Below are 17046 nucleotides of genomic sequence, written 5' to 3' on the forward strand. Positions count from 1 at the left end.
AGGAGAACACACAAGATATAGACATTTATTCCTAAAGCAGGAATGCATACTCAAAACATTTCTGCATAACACACTGAGCCATGTCATTTCTTTTTTATATCACTACATTTTTAACAGTCCCTCATGTCTTTAATAAACAAACAGCAATATGTCTTCATTTAGAGTAAGAGCACTAAATAGCTGCTGGTGTGTTTGTGAACCTAATGACATTTAATAAAATGAATAAAACAATATTGGTGGCATCCAGAAATATTTGATTCCCTTTTCAAAGACTAATGAAGCTTTTGTGTCAGTACCCTTTGATCTGCAGTTGCCTAATTATCACAGACCTCTGATGTGTCTGTTAGAGTGGTTTCAGCTTTAGCCAGAGACCTAGATTTAAACTGGATGCCTTTGAAGATGCAAGTACAATTAAGTCTTTTGCAGTCACGTAATCAAAATGATAACAGCTAAGTAGTCTGAATGGTCCATATACTGCATGTTTGCCTTTGACAAACACCAGATACATAACTACTATTCAGATGATAAGACACAAAACCTAGCATTCTATTCTGAGCACCTTTACTCACCACGGTCGTCTGCGCACGTCATAAAGATCAATCTTGTCGGGTGTGTTGCTTGTGTCCATCCAAGGCGAGGCTGAAATTTGGCAGAAAAATGTACATCACATTAAACTTAGGTCTGAGGACGTATGATTTTACAACATCTTATGCTGTTGGCTGCAGATGACTTCATCATATCTATTATTTTGCAATTTAAAGGAATAACTTTGATTTTTATTAAATATTCATACTTTCCAAAAGCCCAAGATGGTGACAGCTACTAGAATTTCTGAATCTGAGGCTTCAAAAAAGCAGTCCACATGCAGTGCACAGTGAAAATGAGTACACCCCTGTTGAAAAGTAACATTTTGAACAATATTTTAATACACACACAAGTTATTCCCAAAACGTGCATAGAGTAAGTTTAATACAACATCTGTTCAGCTTACAACAGAAAAGAAAGGTCAATAATATAACTTAAATGACATATTTGTCCATTTTTGTGAAATTATGCTGGTGCAAAAGTGAGTACACCCCTATGTTAAACTCCCTGAGAATGGGCCGTGTTGGCCCGAAATGTCATGAAATGAAAAGGCTTTAAAAGGGAGGTCATCGTTGTGCGTTTCATCCTTGCCTTACATTGAAATTTTACATTTTGAGTCTGCACCAGGCTAAAAGAGACGTGTGTGAGATTTGACTGAAATCCTATGGAGAGTATCATGATCTGCTTCAGTAGTCACAGTACATGTTGACAAGCATGTTTCTTTTGGTGAAATTCAGCTTCCTACTGTTGATGGCATCCATACAGCCCCAAACCATGTCACTCCCACTACTATGCTTGACTTTAAGCATGGGGCACTTTTCTTTGTACAAATCACTTTTTACCACCACACATGCTTGACACCATCTAAAGCAAATTTGTTCATCTTGGTGTCATCAGATCACAGGACATGGTTCCAGCAATCCATATCCTTAGTTTGTTTGTCTCTGATGAGACAATGATAAACAAATTTGCTTTCAATGGTGTCAAGCATGTGTGGTGTTAAAAAGTGATTTGTACAAAGAAAAGTGCCCCATGCTTAAAGTCAAGCATAGTAGTGGGAGTGACATGGTTTGGGGCTGTATGGATGCCATCAACAGTAGGAAGCTGAATTTCACCAAAAGAAACATGCTTGTCAACATGTACTGTGACTACTGAAGCAGATCATGATACTCTCCATAGGATTTCCAGTGTTTCCCACAGAATTTTTGGAAACTATGGGGGGGGGGGGGTAAATTCACGCGGCGTGAATTTGTGCGGCGTAAATTTGTGCGACTGCAGATTTTATTTTATTTGATTGATTTGCACACATTCATTCAAATATAACAAAAAAATACACAATAAAACACAACAAATTAAAAAAAAGGAATGTGTGCTGGAGATGTCAGAAACCCTTGTGGGCTTATGAGGAAACCTCATCTTGTCATTAAAACCCAATGATAACAATTGTAATAGAAAATATTTACAGGTTAAAACTAAACTTCATGAAAAATATGAATGGATCATATACAGTGAGGACTTATGCCTTTTTGAGAAACTTGAAAAGGTTTTCCTTGATAACAAAGGGTGTGGGAAGTACACAATGAGTTCAGGAACACATCAGAAGCGGTTTGGTGTTGATATCTTTAAAAACAAGAGAGCTATTACAAAATAAAAATCTAAAATGGAATTAACTATGCACACTGAGTAAATGTTCTACCTAAAATGATTTTTCTGGAAACTAAAAGACTGTGAAAGCTTTATAGTGAGTTCACAAACCCATCCGAATTGGTTTGGTGTTCATTGGTTGAATATCCAGTGAGAACAAAAAAAGGCGTTGCACTTTTGCGACGGTCCCTAAGCGCTCCGGCTGCCGTAGTTCACTTAGAAGTATATTCGGCGCGGTTACTCTGATCTTTCAGGCTTACTTTGGTGAGTTGATAAAGCCTGTGGTATGTTAGTCTTAGTTTTCTGTAAATATTAATACCATCCTGAGGCTAATTGGTGCGGTTTTCGTGACGCTATTACAATTACAAAGCCGGAAAATAGGCGAATGTCGAATATAAAACCAACTTCACCCCGCTCCGCCTAGTCGGGATGGTTGAACCACACATGCGGGACGGATGAAACACCTTATTTTAAACAGAAACTATTGAGCTTACTATTTTTTTAAGCAACATACCGGACAACATACTAGTGTACTCGTCATTGCTCAAATTTCACATTATTTCTCAGAATATAAATAGGTCAAAAAAATATGTTTGTCAATGAAATCACGATGATTACAGCTGATCTTTATGCACGCGCACCCACTAATCTATAACGTGTGTCAATCGCCCCGACAGCGACTAATAACACATAAACCTTTTTTGCCACTAAACTTCAAAACTCTGACATTGCACACTTTAGGACATGTTTAATTACTAGTTCACCTGTTGTATAGTCATATTGGTTGGTTTTCGATGAAATCGCTGTGTTTAAAAAAAAAAAAAAAAAAAAAAAAAAAAAAAAAAAAAAAAAAAAAAAAAAAATCGCTGTGTTTCAAACGATTGGGATTCGGAAACTATGGCGGCCAAAAGGAAACTATGGCGGGCCGCCATAGTTTCCTCAATGTATGGGAAACACTGGATTTCAGTCAAATCTCACACACGTCTCTTTTAGCCTGGTGCAGACTCAAAATGTAAAATTTCAATGTAAGGCAAGGATGAAACGCACAACGATGACCTCCCTTTTAATGCCTTTTCATTTCATGACATTTCGGGCCAACACGGCCCATTCTCAGGGAGTTTAACATAGGGGTGTACTCACTTTTGCACCAGCATAATTTCACAAAAATGGACAAATATGTCATTTAAGTTATATTATTGACTTTTCTTTTCTGTTGTAAGCTGAACAGATGTTGTATTAAACTTACTCTATGCACGTTTTGGGAATAACTTGTGTGTGTATTAAAATATTGTTCAAAATGTTACTTTTCAACAGGGGTGTACTCATTTTCACTGTGCATTGTATCAATGGGCCATCTTTTAGACATAGTCCATGATTTTTACTGGTAAATTTACTTTTAATTGTAAACTTAAGGGGCTTAAAAAGGCTAATTAGAAGTGTACATACCAATAAATTTGCTTAGGTGTACAGATATGTACTTGATAAAAAGCATTCTGATTGTAAAATCTACTTTTCAGAAAGTACGAAAGAACGAATATTTGTAACTTTAAAATCAATTTTTTGTGAAAGTCTCACCTGGTTTGATCGGGCAGAACAATAATCTATATATATACATATATATACATATAGAATTTGGTTAATTAACTCTGTTTCACCAAATCACTTCTTGGCATGTACAGGGTCTAAGGTTCCAACCCATGATTAGTTGACCACCTGCTCTACCATCTGAACAAATGCCATCATACATGACCCCATTAATATTCTTCTGAATCATGATTCATGACCTTAGAAGGAGCTGTGACAAATTCAGCTAACAGCAACAGAGTGGTCAGACAAGTCTGTAAGTGTCTGCATGCATCAGTCCACAATACAGTAAGCTGCACTGAAGTACCTGGAAAGTACCGAGCCATTCCGGTAGCAGAGCCAAACACCTGCCAGAGCAGTGAAGGATCTTCCTCTTTGTTTTTCCGGAAAACATCCTCCAAGGCTGCTGTCCAATTCAGCTCATTCAAAATGATGGTGGCTGGAACACGAACACACACACACACACACACACACACACACACACACACACACACACACACACACACACACACACACACACAGATGAGTCATTTGTGGAGACAGACAAAGATGTCAGGGATTTCAAGAGACCACTTACTCCGAAAATGCAATTCTGTAAAAGAGGATATATCCATAAAGGAAGATGACAAACACACACACAAACATAAATTTGGCCGATTCGACTTCTGACATTGATTTCTGAGAACTAACCCTCTGGCAGATATTGAAAGTGACATCAGTTTGCTATTTGTTTGACAAAACCTACCGATTTTCATGCTATAAAACACATAAAATTCTACAGCAGAATAGAATGGAATTCTTTATTTTTTTACCAGCAGAAGCTCTTAATGGCTTATTGCGAACCACTTTGATCCAACTAGTTTCCCAGTGAATTGCCTAGAAGAACAGGCTGCATGTCAAAATGATGTTGTGCATGACTCATACTGAGGTGTGAGTAAGTGTAGATGTCTCCACCTATGTACTGCACATGCGAATGCTGGAGCAACTGAATTAAGATGAAACAGCAAGACGACATAGGGGACAGCCAGGAGATCCAAGGTTTGCTGAGGCAATGTCATGTGTGAGATATCGACAGGGGGCTGTGTGCTAAAATAGTGAGTGGGAAAAGCAGCTGTGCTCCACCAATAACTAAGGTGGAGAATTTAATTAAAGGGCCAGTCCGTATCAATATGGAGAACAGTGGTGTTGTTCATATTTATGGACAGATAATTCTGTAAAGACAATAGATTTCAATTGTTCTGTTCTGAATTAGTTCCATTGCTTTACTTCTGCCTTTCCTGTTAATCCCTCAAAGGGTCCTTTGTGATGTTGGGAGCGAGTTGGGCATTGGTACTATGATGTAATATTCCTCTCCTGCCATTCCTCTGGAGACTGGGAGGCATTTTATTTACTGGGGTATATCAACAGGTTTTTTTTTTAGAAGACACCTACAAATATTATCTCACCATCCCTTCTGCACCTACGCAACCCCATAGCATGCATCGTCCACCTCTGTGCTTCATGCTTGGGTCATTGGTAGATTTGGCAAAGTTCCCACCAAAACATGTTGGATTCCTCATCTCACCTGACAAAAGATTGTGCTCCCTTCACAAGGAATATATACATGTTCTTCTGCAAAGTTTAATCTAGCAATATGAACAACTACAAATATCATTCAAATAAAGTGGAAGAGGCACCAAAATCAATAATACCGAGCAAACAAACATCTGCTCTGCTCCGCATATTCTTCATTATTTGAAAATTTAATCAATTCCATCACAAAGCAGATCATTTTCCATGATGACTTCTATCATTTCCACAGCAGAGCAAAGATAAAGCACCAACAACAGCACAGCCAAAACTAAAAAAACAGACATTTCACCAGACATATAATCAGGGCCGCTGACAGGTTTGGCTGGGCCCGGGACAAAATTCTCTGAATGGGCCCCCCCGTCCCCAAAAACGAAAAGTTACAGGCTACCCCAAAACGTCATGTTTATAACCCATTCGTTACATTCAACTCTATCTAATGGCATCACACGTTGCCATGTCTATACTAGCTTATTTGAAACAAAATAAGGTTAAACCAGAGCCGCGTTACACTGGCTGTCATTCAGCTGACCGGGGAGAATTCTCAAATCAATTCAGCCTGATTGGCGTGTGTGCCTGAAACATTTGGACATATTTGCGGACTACTGCGCATATTCCTTTTTTTTTTCCTAGGCCCGGGACAAAATACCCGTTTGTCCCCCCCTATCGGCGGGCCTGCATATAATACATATCTATATATATGATATACATAGACATGCGATTACGCCCCAATGCAGAGAGCTCGCAGGAGTAGACTTGCAAAAATAATTAAAAATATCTTTAAGTTTTTGCACAGAGCACTAACAGTGCAAACCACAGTCAGTGGTTAGTTGATAGATTTGCAGCCAAAAAGCAAACAAAACATGTTGTCTTCTCTGTAGGACCCTTTTACTTTTTCTATGTTCTTCTGTCATACTCCACCCATTTCCTCACTCCTTCCACACCTCAAAACCATTCTTTCTACCATGGTTCTATTTCCATGCACCAAACCTAAAGATGAAGTTTAGGCCAAGTTCTAAATGGCTCCCTGTAGTGTTGTGGAGAAAAATGTGCACCAATGATAAGTGGTGACAATTTGTTCAGGCCTGATCTCTCTGCTTCCCAGGGATGGCTCTTAATGGATTAGTTCTACTGGTTTCTGTGACATCGGAAACAGGAAGCCTCAGCGCACGACCTCACACAAGAAGAACTGGTATGTTTCCCTTCATCCCGGTGAGTGACATTTGAAGAAAACGGGCACTTAAAGTGCACACAACCACCCCCATCAGCACAGACTACAAGAAGTCAATGTAATGACTGTACAAATACATGATATGTGTGTGCGTGCAAACACGATAACAAAGAAAATAAAGTAATAACACAGAGTGTGTTTCTGTGTTTCTTTTGAGTAGAATTGGCAAACCCATTAAGAGTCTCTCATGGGAATTTTAAAGTAGACATTCACAACACACACACTCACACACGCACACACACATGCACCAGTAATGAGTTCTGAGCTACAATATGGAGGAAAAGCAGCTGAATACTGGAACAAATCACAGTTCGAGTGCAAACAAATCCATCTGGGAGGTGATGCGTCTGTTGCTTGCTCGAGGTCACCGTGACGAAAGGAAGAAATGAGAGGTGTCATTGAAGCGATGCAAGCTCTGGTTAGCCTGATTTGTCAGCTGTGGCATCATTTCCTGAGGTCCCTTAGGGGACAAGGAATGTTTGTTTGAAAGTTTGCATATATAAGGACAGGTATGGATCAGTGTCTCAAAGAAAATCTGGCTCATAGTACACATTTTTGTCCTCTTGGATTTGAAGAAATTTGTACAAAAACAAACATCCATCCATCCATCCATCCATCCATCCATCCATCCATCCAGTTTCTATACCCGTGTAATCCAACTCAGGGTCGTGGGTGGGGTGTGCAGGGTACACCCTGGACAGGTCACCTGTCTATTACAGGGACACACAGAGACGAATAACCATCCACATTCACACTCCTAGGGACAATTTGGAGTCACCAATTAACCTAACATGCATGTTTTTGGCCGGTGGGAGGAAGCCGGAGTACCTGGAGAGAACCCACGCATACATCGGTTAAATATGCTAATTGCAAGCATACATTTGCTGTGTCACAAATACAGGATAAAAAAAAAAAAAAAAAAAAAGAAATATGCTTAGTCATGGTACAATTAAAACGAGAGAATAATCAAAAACATGTTTCATTTTTCATGTACTTCTTTCGGCAATCAAAGTGTGCTCTTACCTGAACAGATCAAAGCAAAATCCTCAAAAACATCGATGATGCAAGAAATTTCTGACGTAGGCACTTGTTGCATTGTCCTAACAGCTAACACATTATCAAGCATTTTCTGACTCCAGCTGGACTCAAATTAGACCTGTAGGCCCAATAACATATTTTCTATTATCTTGGGTGTTTATCAAACCTATCGAAGTTACAGTTACATAACAAATATGGGGTTAAAGCTCTTAGCTTTAATTTGAGTGAGATAAAATGGATAGAAGAGACTGATTTGTCACTGGCATGTGAGCTCTCGATCAGAGATAGGAGGAACATAAGGAGTGGCCAAAACTACAGTTTGATACATTCTGAAGAAGATAAATAAAATAGATGGGCTCTGCAAAATAAAAAGGCCAAATCAAAAGATCATTTCCATGGTAAAGAAAAAAACCTTCATATCATTCAACCAAGTGAATAACACTAAAAGAACACATCACAAGAGCAAATTCAGATGTTTTTCCAGAAGGTGCAAACCCATAAATCTCAAGAATTGAAAGGTCAGATCAGACTTTGCCCAAAACCATCTATGAAAACTAAAACCACAGATGAAGCGGCCAATCGGGAGCATTCCCAGGGGGCTGCTTAACAGCTGGAGAAAAAAAAAAAAAAGAGAATTGAGCTGCTTTGACTATCATTTTTGAATATCCCCCACAGGGAATGAATACAGTATTTTCTATTCTATTCTATCACGCCACTTAATCTGCTCAGTGTGAACACATTCTACATTTTTCAACAGATTGCAGTAGATTGGTAGCACCTGAAGCAGTCCTCCCTTCCAAATTGTCAAGGTGACTGAGACCACAACAGTCTAATGATCAAAAGAAAACAAAAAATTGTAATCTGCAAAAAGGTTTTAGAGGGCTACACAGCCTAATATATGAATACTGAGATATTTCCCAAAAGGACAAACTGCCAGAAAACTGACATTGACTGACATTATAAAATGTGATGTTGTATGACTGTAACCAGGAAAAAAGTCAAATAATCAGTCTTAGAATTGGTTAAAAAATGTAATTTGAAGAAGAAAAAAAATAAATAAAAATTAATATGTGTGATAAATGTGAAGGTTAATCTTTTCATCAAAAGATTTTGTAGCCTATGAGCAGGAAATAACTCAACATCCTGCTATGATTGATGACCTCACAATTACTAAAAAGGAATCTGACTCCTCAGAGGATAGGTTGGTTATATTGATTATATCAGGGTACTCAGTAGCCAAACATATAGTAAGTTTTTTTTTATTCTTTATTTTTTTACCAGCAGAAGCTCTTAATGGCTTATTGCGAACCACTTTGATCCAACTAGTTTCCCAGTGAATTGCCTGGAAGAACAGGCTGCATGTCAAAATGATGTTGTGCATGACTCATACTGAGGTGTGAGTAAGTGTAGATGTCTCCACCTATGCACTGTACATGCGAATGCTGGAGCAACTGAATTAAGATGAAACATCAAGATGACATAGGCGACAGCCAGGAGATCCAAGGTTTGCTGAGGCAATGTCATATGTGTGAGATATCAACAGGGGGCTGGGTGCTAAAAAAGTGAGTGGGACAAGCAGCTGTGCTCCACCAATAACTAAGGTGGAGAATTTAATTAAAGGTCAGTCCGTATCAATATGGAGAACAGTGGTGTTGTTCATATTTATGGACAGATAATTCTGTAAAGACAATAGATTTCAATTGTTCTGTTCTGAATTAGTTCCATTGCTTTACTTCTGCCTTTCCTGTTAATCCCTCAAAGGGTCCTTTGTGATGTTGGGAGCGAGTTGGGCATTGGTCCTATGATGTAATATTCCTCTCCTGCCATTCCTCTGGAGACTGGGAGGCATTTTATTTACTGGGGTATATCAATATATATATATTTTTTTAGAAGACACCTACAAATATTATCTCACCATCCCTTCTGCACCTACGCAACCCCATAGCATGCATCGTCCACCTCTGTGCTTCATGCTTGGGTCATTGGTAGATTTGGCAAAGTTCCCACCAAAACATGTTGGATTCCTCATCTCACCTGACAAAAGATTGTGCTCCCTTCACAAGGAATATATACATGTTCTTCTGCAAAGTTTAATCTAGCAATATGAACAACTACAAATATCATTCAAATAAAGTGGAAGAGGCACCAAAATCAATAATAGCGAGCAAACAAACATCTGCTCCGCATATTCTTCATTATTTAAAGATTTAATCAATTCCATAATTTTCCATGATGACTTCTATCATTTCCACAGCAGAGCAAAGCTAAAGTGTATTGTATTGTAGTTTATTGTGAAGTATATTGATAATATATGGAAATTGAAAATATGGAAAGTTTCTCAAGATGAAGAGGAGGAATATGCTGCAATAGCCAAAAGTTAATCACATATTGTTAATTTAACAATGCTGCATCTAACTTGTTATTCTTTCAGATGATAACTGATTTAGAAAATAACCCAAGCTATCTCATAAATCAAGCAATTCAAATATAAAAAAATTACACCAATTCAATTAAAATATCAGATGGCCAACAAGGGAAGACATGTGAGATAAAGAGATGAGTGAGTTATAGGTCAAACAAACAAACAAAACAAACAGGATTTTGGCAGGGACTGATGTGGGTGTTGGCTGTTCGACATGATGAAGAAGGGGAGAGAAAGCTGCATAGTGTGGTGCTGTGCTTTGTGGCTTTTCCTTGTCATCAGCAAGCTGGTGGTTGACACTGCCTGTGCATTTTAAACTAATTACACAGTGGGGAATGAAGTGGTAAGAACCTGCAATCATCATATCAGAAAGAGCCCTCTCCTCAATGATACTTAAAACTTATCTTGCTTAAATTAAAACTGGAGCCCCTCTGAATGGCTATTTGAGGCCGAGTAAGCCTCAGTACATCCCTGTGTTAAAATGCCCAATTTTCCAGCATAGGCCAATGTGTTTCCATCCTACTACAAAAATAGTTTTTAGCTTGTTTGTTAACAAATAAGCTAAATTTGTTACACCCCGACCTGAAATGATCACAAAGAAACGTAACCAGTTAAATGATTCATGTAACTGAGATGTGGCCAATAATCTAATTAGCTAATGTAATTAGTTCTTAAAAACAAGCTTTAAAGGCAATTTACTACATTCTAATCTCATACTCAGTTCATTCACAATTCCAAATGGTCCCTGTTAGAAAAATATTTTGTCTTTAGCCATGATTCTTAAATTATGTGTACAGTTGAAACAGATGAGGTGTCTAAAGAATTAAAAATAAAAAGGAACTAAATCTTGAAAGAATGAAGATGACAGTGTAGAACATTTCAATCAAAGGGAGAAAGGATTGTAAAAAGTGATGTGTGAGCCACAAGATCACATGTTGAATGCAATTACAATGAGTATGTCTGAAAACAACACAAGGACATAGACATATGAAATACTCTAATAGCTGTTGTGACCTGAAGGAATGGAAGTTACCGGACATCAGCACACACACATGCTTGATTGAGATCTTTACATCTGTGGTAGAGCTGATTAAAGCCCTTTTATTATTCTCCCCTACATGAGAACAAGAGCAAATGTTTCACCAAAACACGCACACTGAGTGTCTCCTTCCGTTTTTTGACGTTTTATGGAGGGTGAAATTGGATTAATAGAAATAAGCTGTCACGGAACCTGCTCATATCCAAAGTGAACCCCATTCAGCAGAGTAGAACATCATGGGAAGGTGTCCAACTTGTCTCAAGGACGCAGGTCGCAGACATAAAGACAGCGAAAACAAGATGAGGAAGGAAGGAAGGAGGGAGGGACAAAGATGGAGATGAGTACAACACAGAGTTTGGCTGCCAGCTGTAAATGAAACAGGATGCGTATAAAGTGGCACAGGAGCGCAAAAAGAAAAGGAAATCCATTTATTCGCTGTGAGCTTTGCCAAAGGGACTGTAACTATAATACAAATACACACCCTCAGTGTCACAGTATCTCAGCACGTCACAGTGTATGCGCATCTCGGGGTGACAGGTGCCACACAGCATTGATGCAAACGGGCATCAGACAAGACTCGGCTCTCCTGCCAAGGCTGGGACGCTCTCCTCTCATCCCCTCTCATCGCATCCATGCCAGTCTGCATAATGAGCGAGAAGACACGCATATGCAGCCACGAGATTCATTCAAAGTGCAGTAGGTGCATGTGATGTGACAAACACACGTTGACTCTCACACTCCAAGTTTTTCTTGCTCCCCTTCTTATTCGAACACATTCATGCACACAAAAAGACTGATTTGTCACTGGCATGTGTGGACACACACGCAAACACGGTAATGAATCCCAGTCTGACCACCCACACTGGATCAGCAGGGAAGAATAAATTCCAATCATGCGGGGGAGAAAGACAGTAGGACATTTGTCCCCACAAAGCACACAATTATTATGCTTAATAAAGTGAAGCCAGCAATGAGGGATGAGGGAAAGAGAGTGGATTGATTGAGGTTGGGGTGAAAGGGTGATGGGGAATGGAAACAGAGAGAAGAGAAGAGAAGAGAAGAGAAGAGAAGATAACGAAAGGAAATTAAGTACTGCAGGGGTTGTAGAGAAAGTCTGTCACAGTTAAAGAGGTGGATGATGAATCTCTCCTTCAGCCTCACTAAAAGCCACAAGGATGTCTGCCTTGTCTACACAAAGTCCTCTAATCAAGTTACAACTCCCTCCTCCAGAACGACAAGACAGAACACCAAGGTGTGTCTTATTCTACCCATATATGTACACACACACACGCACACACACACACACACACACACACACACACACACACACACAAAGACACTTAGTTACACATTGCCATGGCAACCCCAATGGTGCTGGCCAGCTGGAGAGTCAGCCTGTCCTTTTAGAGAGTGAGTAAGAGAAACAACACCAGCACCACTTCACGACTGCATTAAGTACAACTCCACCCAGACTTACCCTGAGTCAAATCTGGAGAATAGCGAATGGCGTACTCAACATGTGCGCACAGTAAGAACACGACTGCAGCCAGAAGGTAATCAACGAAGACTTGAAACAGGAGGAAGCAATAAATATAAAATAAAGAGTAAATTAAGACTTTTGAATATCAGTAATACATACATAAATGCGTCATATTACATCTATCATAAATATGGAACGGTATAATATCAAGTCAAGTCAACTTTTATTGTCAATGCTGCCATATGTGCAGGACATAAACAGAATTTAAATAGTTTTTCCCTCTTATCCCTGGTGCAAAACAGCAATAAACATGAAGTAAAATATAAAGTAGAAGATAAAAAAAATATATATACAAGCTAAATTATATAAAAAAACCGCAGTGGCAAATCTGTATATATATAGCAGTATTAATAGAACAGAACAGAATTAACAGTATAAACATAATTTACAGTATGAACAGTGAGCTATGTACAGTTAGTGTACAGTAATTGACTGTACACAGTGCAATTTGGTTTGCAAGATTGTTTAGAGTTTGTGAAGGGACTGGTGCCATTTGGTTTTTGCATGGGGGGGTCAGTGTCCAGAGTTTGTGGGGGCAGGGGGCAGAGAGGGAAGGGGGGACAGTGCTGGGAGGGAGTTCAGCATCCTGACAGCCTGGTAGATCAAGCTGTCTCTCAGTCTGCTGGTTCTCGCCCAGAGGCTCCTTAGTGTACTCCCAAAGACACATGGAAATGTGTGCTACCAGCAAGTTGTTTCCAAAACATCTCAGTGGGGAATGTTCAAAGCTTGTAAAGAAGTACATAGCAGCACCTAAGACACTCTGGGGACCAATCATCTATGAGCAGATATCAGTTTATAGAGATTACATCAGAAGAACAAACCCTTAACCATTCTGTTGTTAGCAATGTAAGACTGTGACGTTTTCATTACAAATCTGTTCATTTCAGTAGAGGATTCTGTGGAAGTCCTCTCACAAACCATGTAAATGGTAAATGGACTGTACTTGTACAGTGCTTTTCTAGTGTAGCTGACCACTAAAAGCGCTTCAGCTACATGCCGCATTCACCCATTCACACACACTTATACAGCATGTCTTAGTCTATACCCAACTACGTGCTTCCTAGTCATTCATGCACCGATGGATGCATCAATAGGCAACGTGGGGTTCAGTGTCTTGTCCAAGAGTCAGTGCTTCGACATGTGGCCCAGGGAAGCCGGAGTCAAACCACCCACCTTCCGATTGATGGGCGACTGCTCTTCCTCCTGAGCTACAGCCGTCATGTACTTTCCTCTTACTGGCCCTTTCTTGAATTATTGTTCTCTTGTCACCTGACAACAATGGGTTATCTTCATCTCCATCTGTCAGTAACTATACTATATGATATATCTTATTCATCAAACTTAACTGTTCCATCAAAGTTTCATTTTCTTTGGATAAATTCAAACAGATGAGAATAGATGAAAGCTATAAGGTCCTTAGATGTTCAGAAACCTTTAAGAAAGAAAACTGAATAAGTTGGGTGGATCCTCATAATCATTCAGGCCAGCACAGCAGTATCCTGATGAGGGCTGTCAATACAGCCTAAATTCATTAGACCACTAGACTACCACTGTCAGACTGCTCCCACTCAAGATGTACGTATTCATGTTAGGAAGTCATGTTAGGATTTACAGCTAATAGGAAGCTACTGTACTAACTAAAACCTTGCAACTGTTGCTATAATTTGATTGAGGTTTTGCTTTACTGACAAGGAAGTAACAAAATAGAAAATTATATGGATTTTGTCAAGCTTCAGGGACAGATAAAGCCATGTGCCTGATCTACAAATTGGTGACTTTGGTTCTTAAACAATTTAATATGAAATGCAATCATGAGACCAAAACCAAATTCCAAAACAAGGACTCATCTGTCCAACAATCACTCTTCAAATACTGCAAAAAGTTGAACAACAGACAAGTTATTTTGACATGATGTTGCTTTGTGAAAAAAGAAAGAAAAAAAGAAAGAAAAGAAAGAAAGAAAGAAATAAAGAAAGAAATAGAAACAGCAGTAGAGACACACTGATGAATCACACTAGGAACAACCCTTTCCTGCATAACCCTAACCCACCCTAAGCCCTTTCATCATTATAACTGCTGCTTGTAAAAATAACTGAGTGCATTTGGCCATTTGGCAATGACAAAATGTCTGAACAGTCAGAGGCCTCAGAGGCCCGTCACTGCACATTTATAGTCCAGCTTATGTGGAGTGACTCGCTGTATAAGGACATTAAAGTCATGTGACTGACTCCACTGCATTTAGCAGACCCAGTGTTTAGACCAAGATCACTGAAATGCAGCCAAACAGGGTTTTACCTCATTCTATAAGCTTGATTATTAGAAAACTATGCATCTGGTCTGTTGCTGCAGCATTTGCATGCAGTTAAATGAAGCGCGCAACCTGAGATCATTCCACAGTCGCAATAGTGTCATGTTAAGCAGTGTGAGTGACCAACAGGGAAGTGTTACTATAAAAGGCTTCTCAGGCTGTGCAGATATTGCATTTCTTTGATATTAATATAGATCCACTGGTCTCATCACAGGCTCCCCTGCATGTTATACATGGTCTTCATTTTCTGAGGCTGTGCCTGTGTCTTCCTGTTGTGAAATCAATACAAAGTGTGTTTGTAAATGTGAATAAGACTATCCCCAAGGAGGGGCATGACTTATACTGTGTCTTTGTGTTTCGCTGTGCGTGTGTTTGTTTATTCAGACATTTCAATGTGCAAGTGTCCTTGCATTGTACTCATCAGTGTCCTAAAATAAGAGACCAATAACCTCAAGGACATGTCTGTGTGTGTGTGTGTGTGTGTGTGTGTGTGCATGACTGTATTTACACAGTCATGCACTGTTTAGCTTTTCTAAGACAGCTTGTGCTTAACAAATTTCTGTTCCCAGATCAATTGTAAAAGAAGAGACCATATGTTTGAGTAAATGTCAAGTCAGCAAAGATTACATTCAGCACAGGGAACAAAATCAAAAGCCTTTCCCAGACTCAAATATATGAACATGTATGACATCCACAAATCACTGTACTTTGCATTTGAAAGCACGTCATTACCTTGAGGTTTATATGCCATTTTCATTCATCAAAATTTTAAGCCTAAAATATTTTCATCGAAACACAAATTCCAACTATCTGCAATTGTAGAAGCATTCAAAGGTAGATTATTGTGAGTCAAACTTAATTTAGTAAGTGGTATGTCCCAGTTCTTTTCCTGCCTCATGAACTTTACTTGACAAAAAAAGAACCACTATTCTACAAAGAATACGCAGTAAAAGCAATGTGAAAATTTATACTTGACCTCATGATGGTGCTGATGAACAAGTTAGGGGACCATATTTGTAAAGAATCATAGATTTTTTTCCCCTTTAGGGACTTTGATTGCCTGCACATAATTAAAAAAAATATCCAGTCAACATTTGCTGGGATATTTCGGTGTGAAACAGTGTTGCACCAACCAACACACATAAGCATCCACAGACCTGCTTGAATGGATGAAAATGTACAAATGAAACAAATTGCTGTAGAAACTGAAAGCTGTGGAAAGAGTGAAAAAAAAGATAAAAAAAACCCCCCAAAAAAACAGCATAGATGTCAATGATGATATTATATAAGAGTAACAAAGGAGCTTCATCCATTAACAAAGCATCCACAAAAAGACATCATTGCTGGAAGTGCGAACATTATGTGGAACTGTTAAGAAAGATTGGTGGAGTCAGCGATGGATGTGAAAGAAAGTAGCAGCTGGTGATCAAGATAAAGAGGGGGCTTGAGTGTGCTGACCACTGGATAGTTGGTTTTTGGGCTATATATAGAATAGAATGGCTTAGGCTTGGTGTAGGACTGTCTACATGGCAGACGCTGCTGGTGGGCTGGGCTTCAGGTCATGAAAGTGTACTGTAGATAGCAAAAATAGTGATGACAGGGATAGAGACAGAAAGCAGGGAGGGGAATGGGGCTTGCTATGTACAGTTAAGATTAAGTTAAGATTTTGACTGACAGTGAAATCTTACTTGAGCAAAAGGGATTTATATTTTAAAACAAATATATGTTTGCTTTGAGATGTTGGTGCCAGAATTGTTTAGATTAATCAGAATGGCCTTGTGAGGTAAACTTTGAACCCCATAGGGTCCAGTCTGCAGAAAACAATACATTCAACCAAAGCAGTCAAGAAATGGTAAACAGAAAATGATATGGTGTGACTCGCCCATAGTGCAAACCTGATACTGATCCTCTTCGAGAATCTATGGAGGGAACTTAATCAGAGAGGGATGGCAAGGAAAACTTTGAGCCATTCAACTACTGGGATGGCAAAAAAAAAAAAAAAGGTTTTGATATTGATTACTGACCATGGATAAAAGCGATTTCGGACAAGGACATTTTCTGAAAAACTGAAAAAGCAAAAACAAAA

The 17046-nt window shown here is 39.1% G+C and overlaps 1 protein-coding gene across 1 annotated transcript in view; it reads right to left on the reverse strand.

Moving 5' to 3' along the window:
• Window positions 1-17046, reverse strand: part of cacna2d1a (calcium channel, voltage-dependent, alpha 2/delta subunit 1a) — a 107131-nt gene that overhangs the window by 43328 nt on the left and 46757 nt on the right. Inside the window, exons 7-8 of the mRNA XM_075471706.1 lie at window positions 4121-4252; window positions 570-639 (exon numbers count right to left, since the gene is read on the reverse strand). Coding sequence (XP_075327821.1) covers window positions 570-639; window positions 4121-4252 — 202 coding nt within the window. The remainder of the gene's footprint in view (window positions 1-569; window positions 640-4120; window positions 4253-17046) is intronic.

The sequence above is a fragment of the Odontesthes bonariensis genome, chromosome 8 (assembly GCF_027942865.1).
Source record: "Odontesthes bonariensis isolate fOdoBon6 chromosome 8, fOdoBon6.hap1, whole genome shotgun sequence".
NCBI lineage: Eukaryota > Metazoa > Chordata > Actinopteri > Atheriniformes > Atherinopsidae > Odontesthes > Odontesthes bonariensis.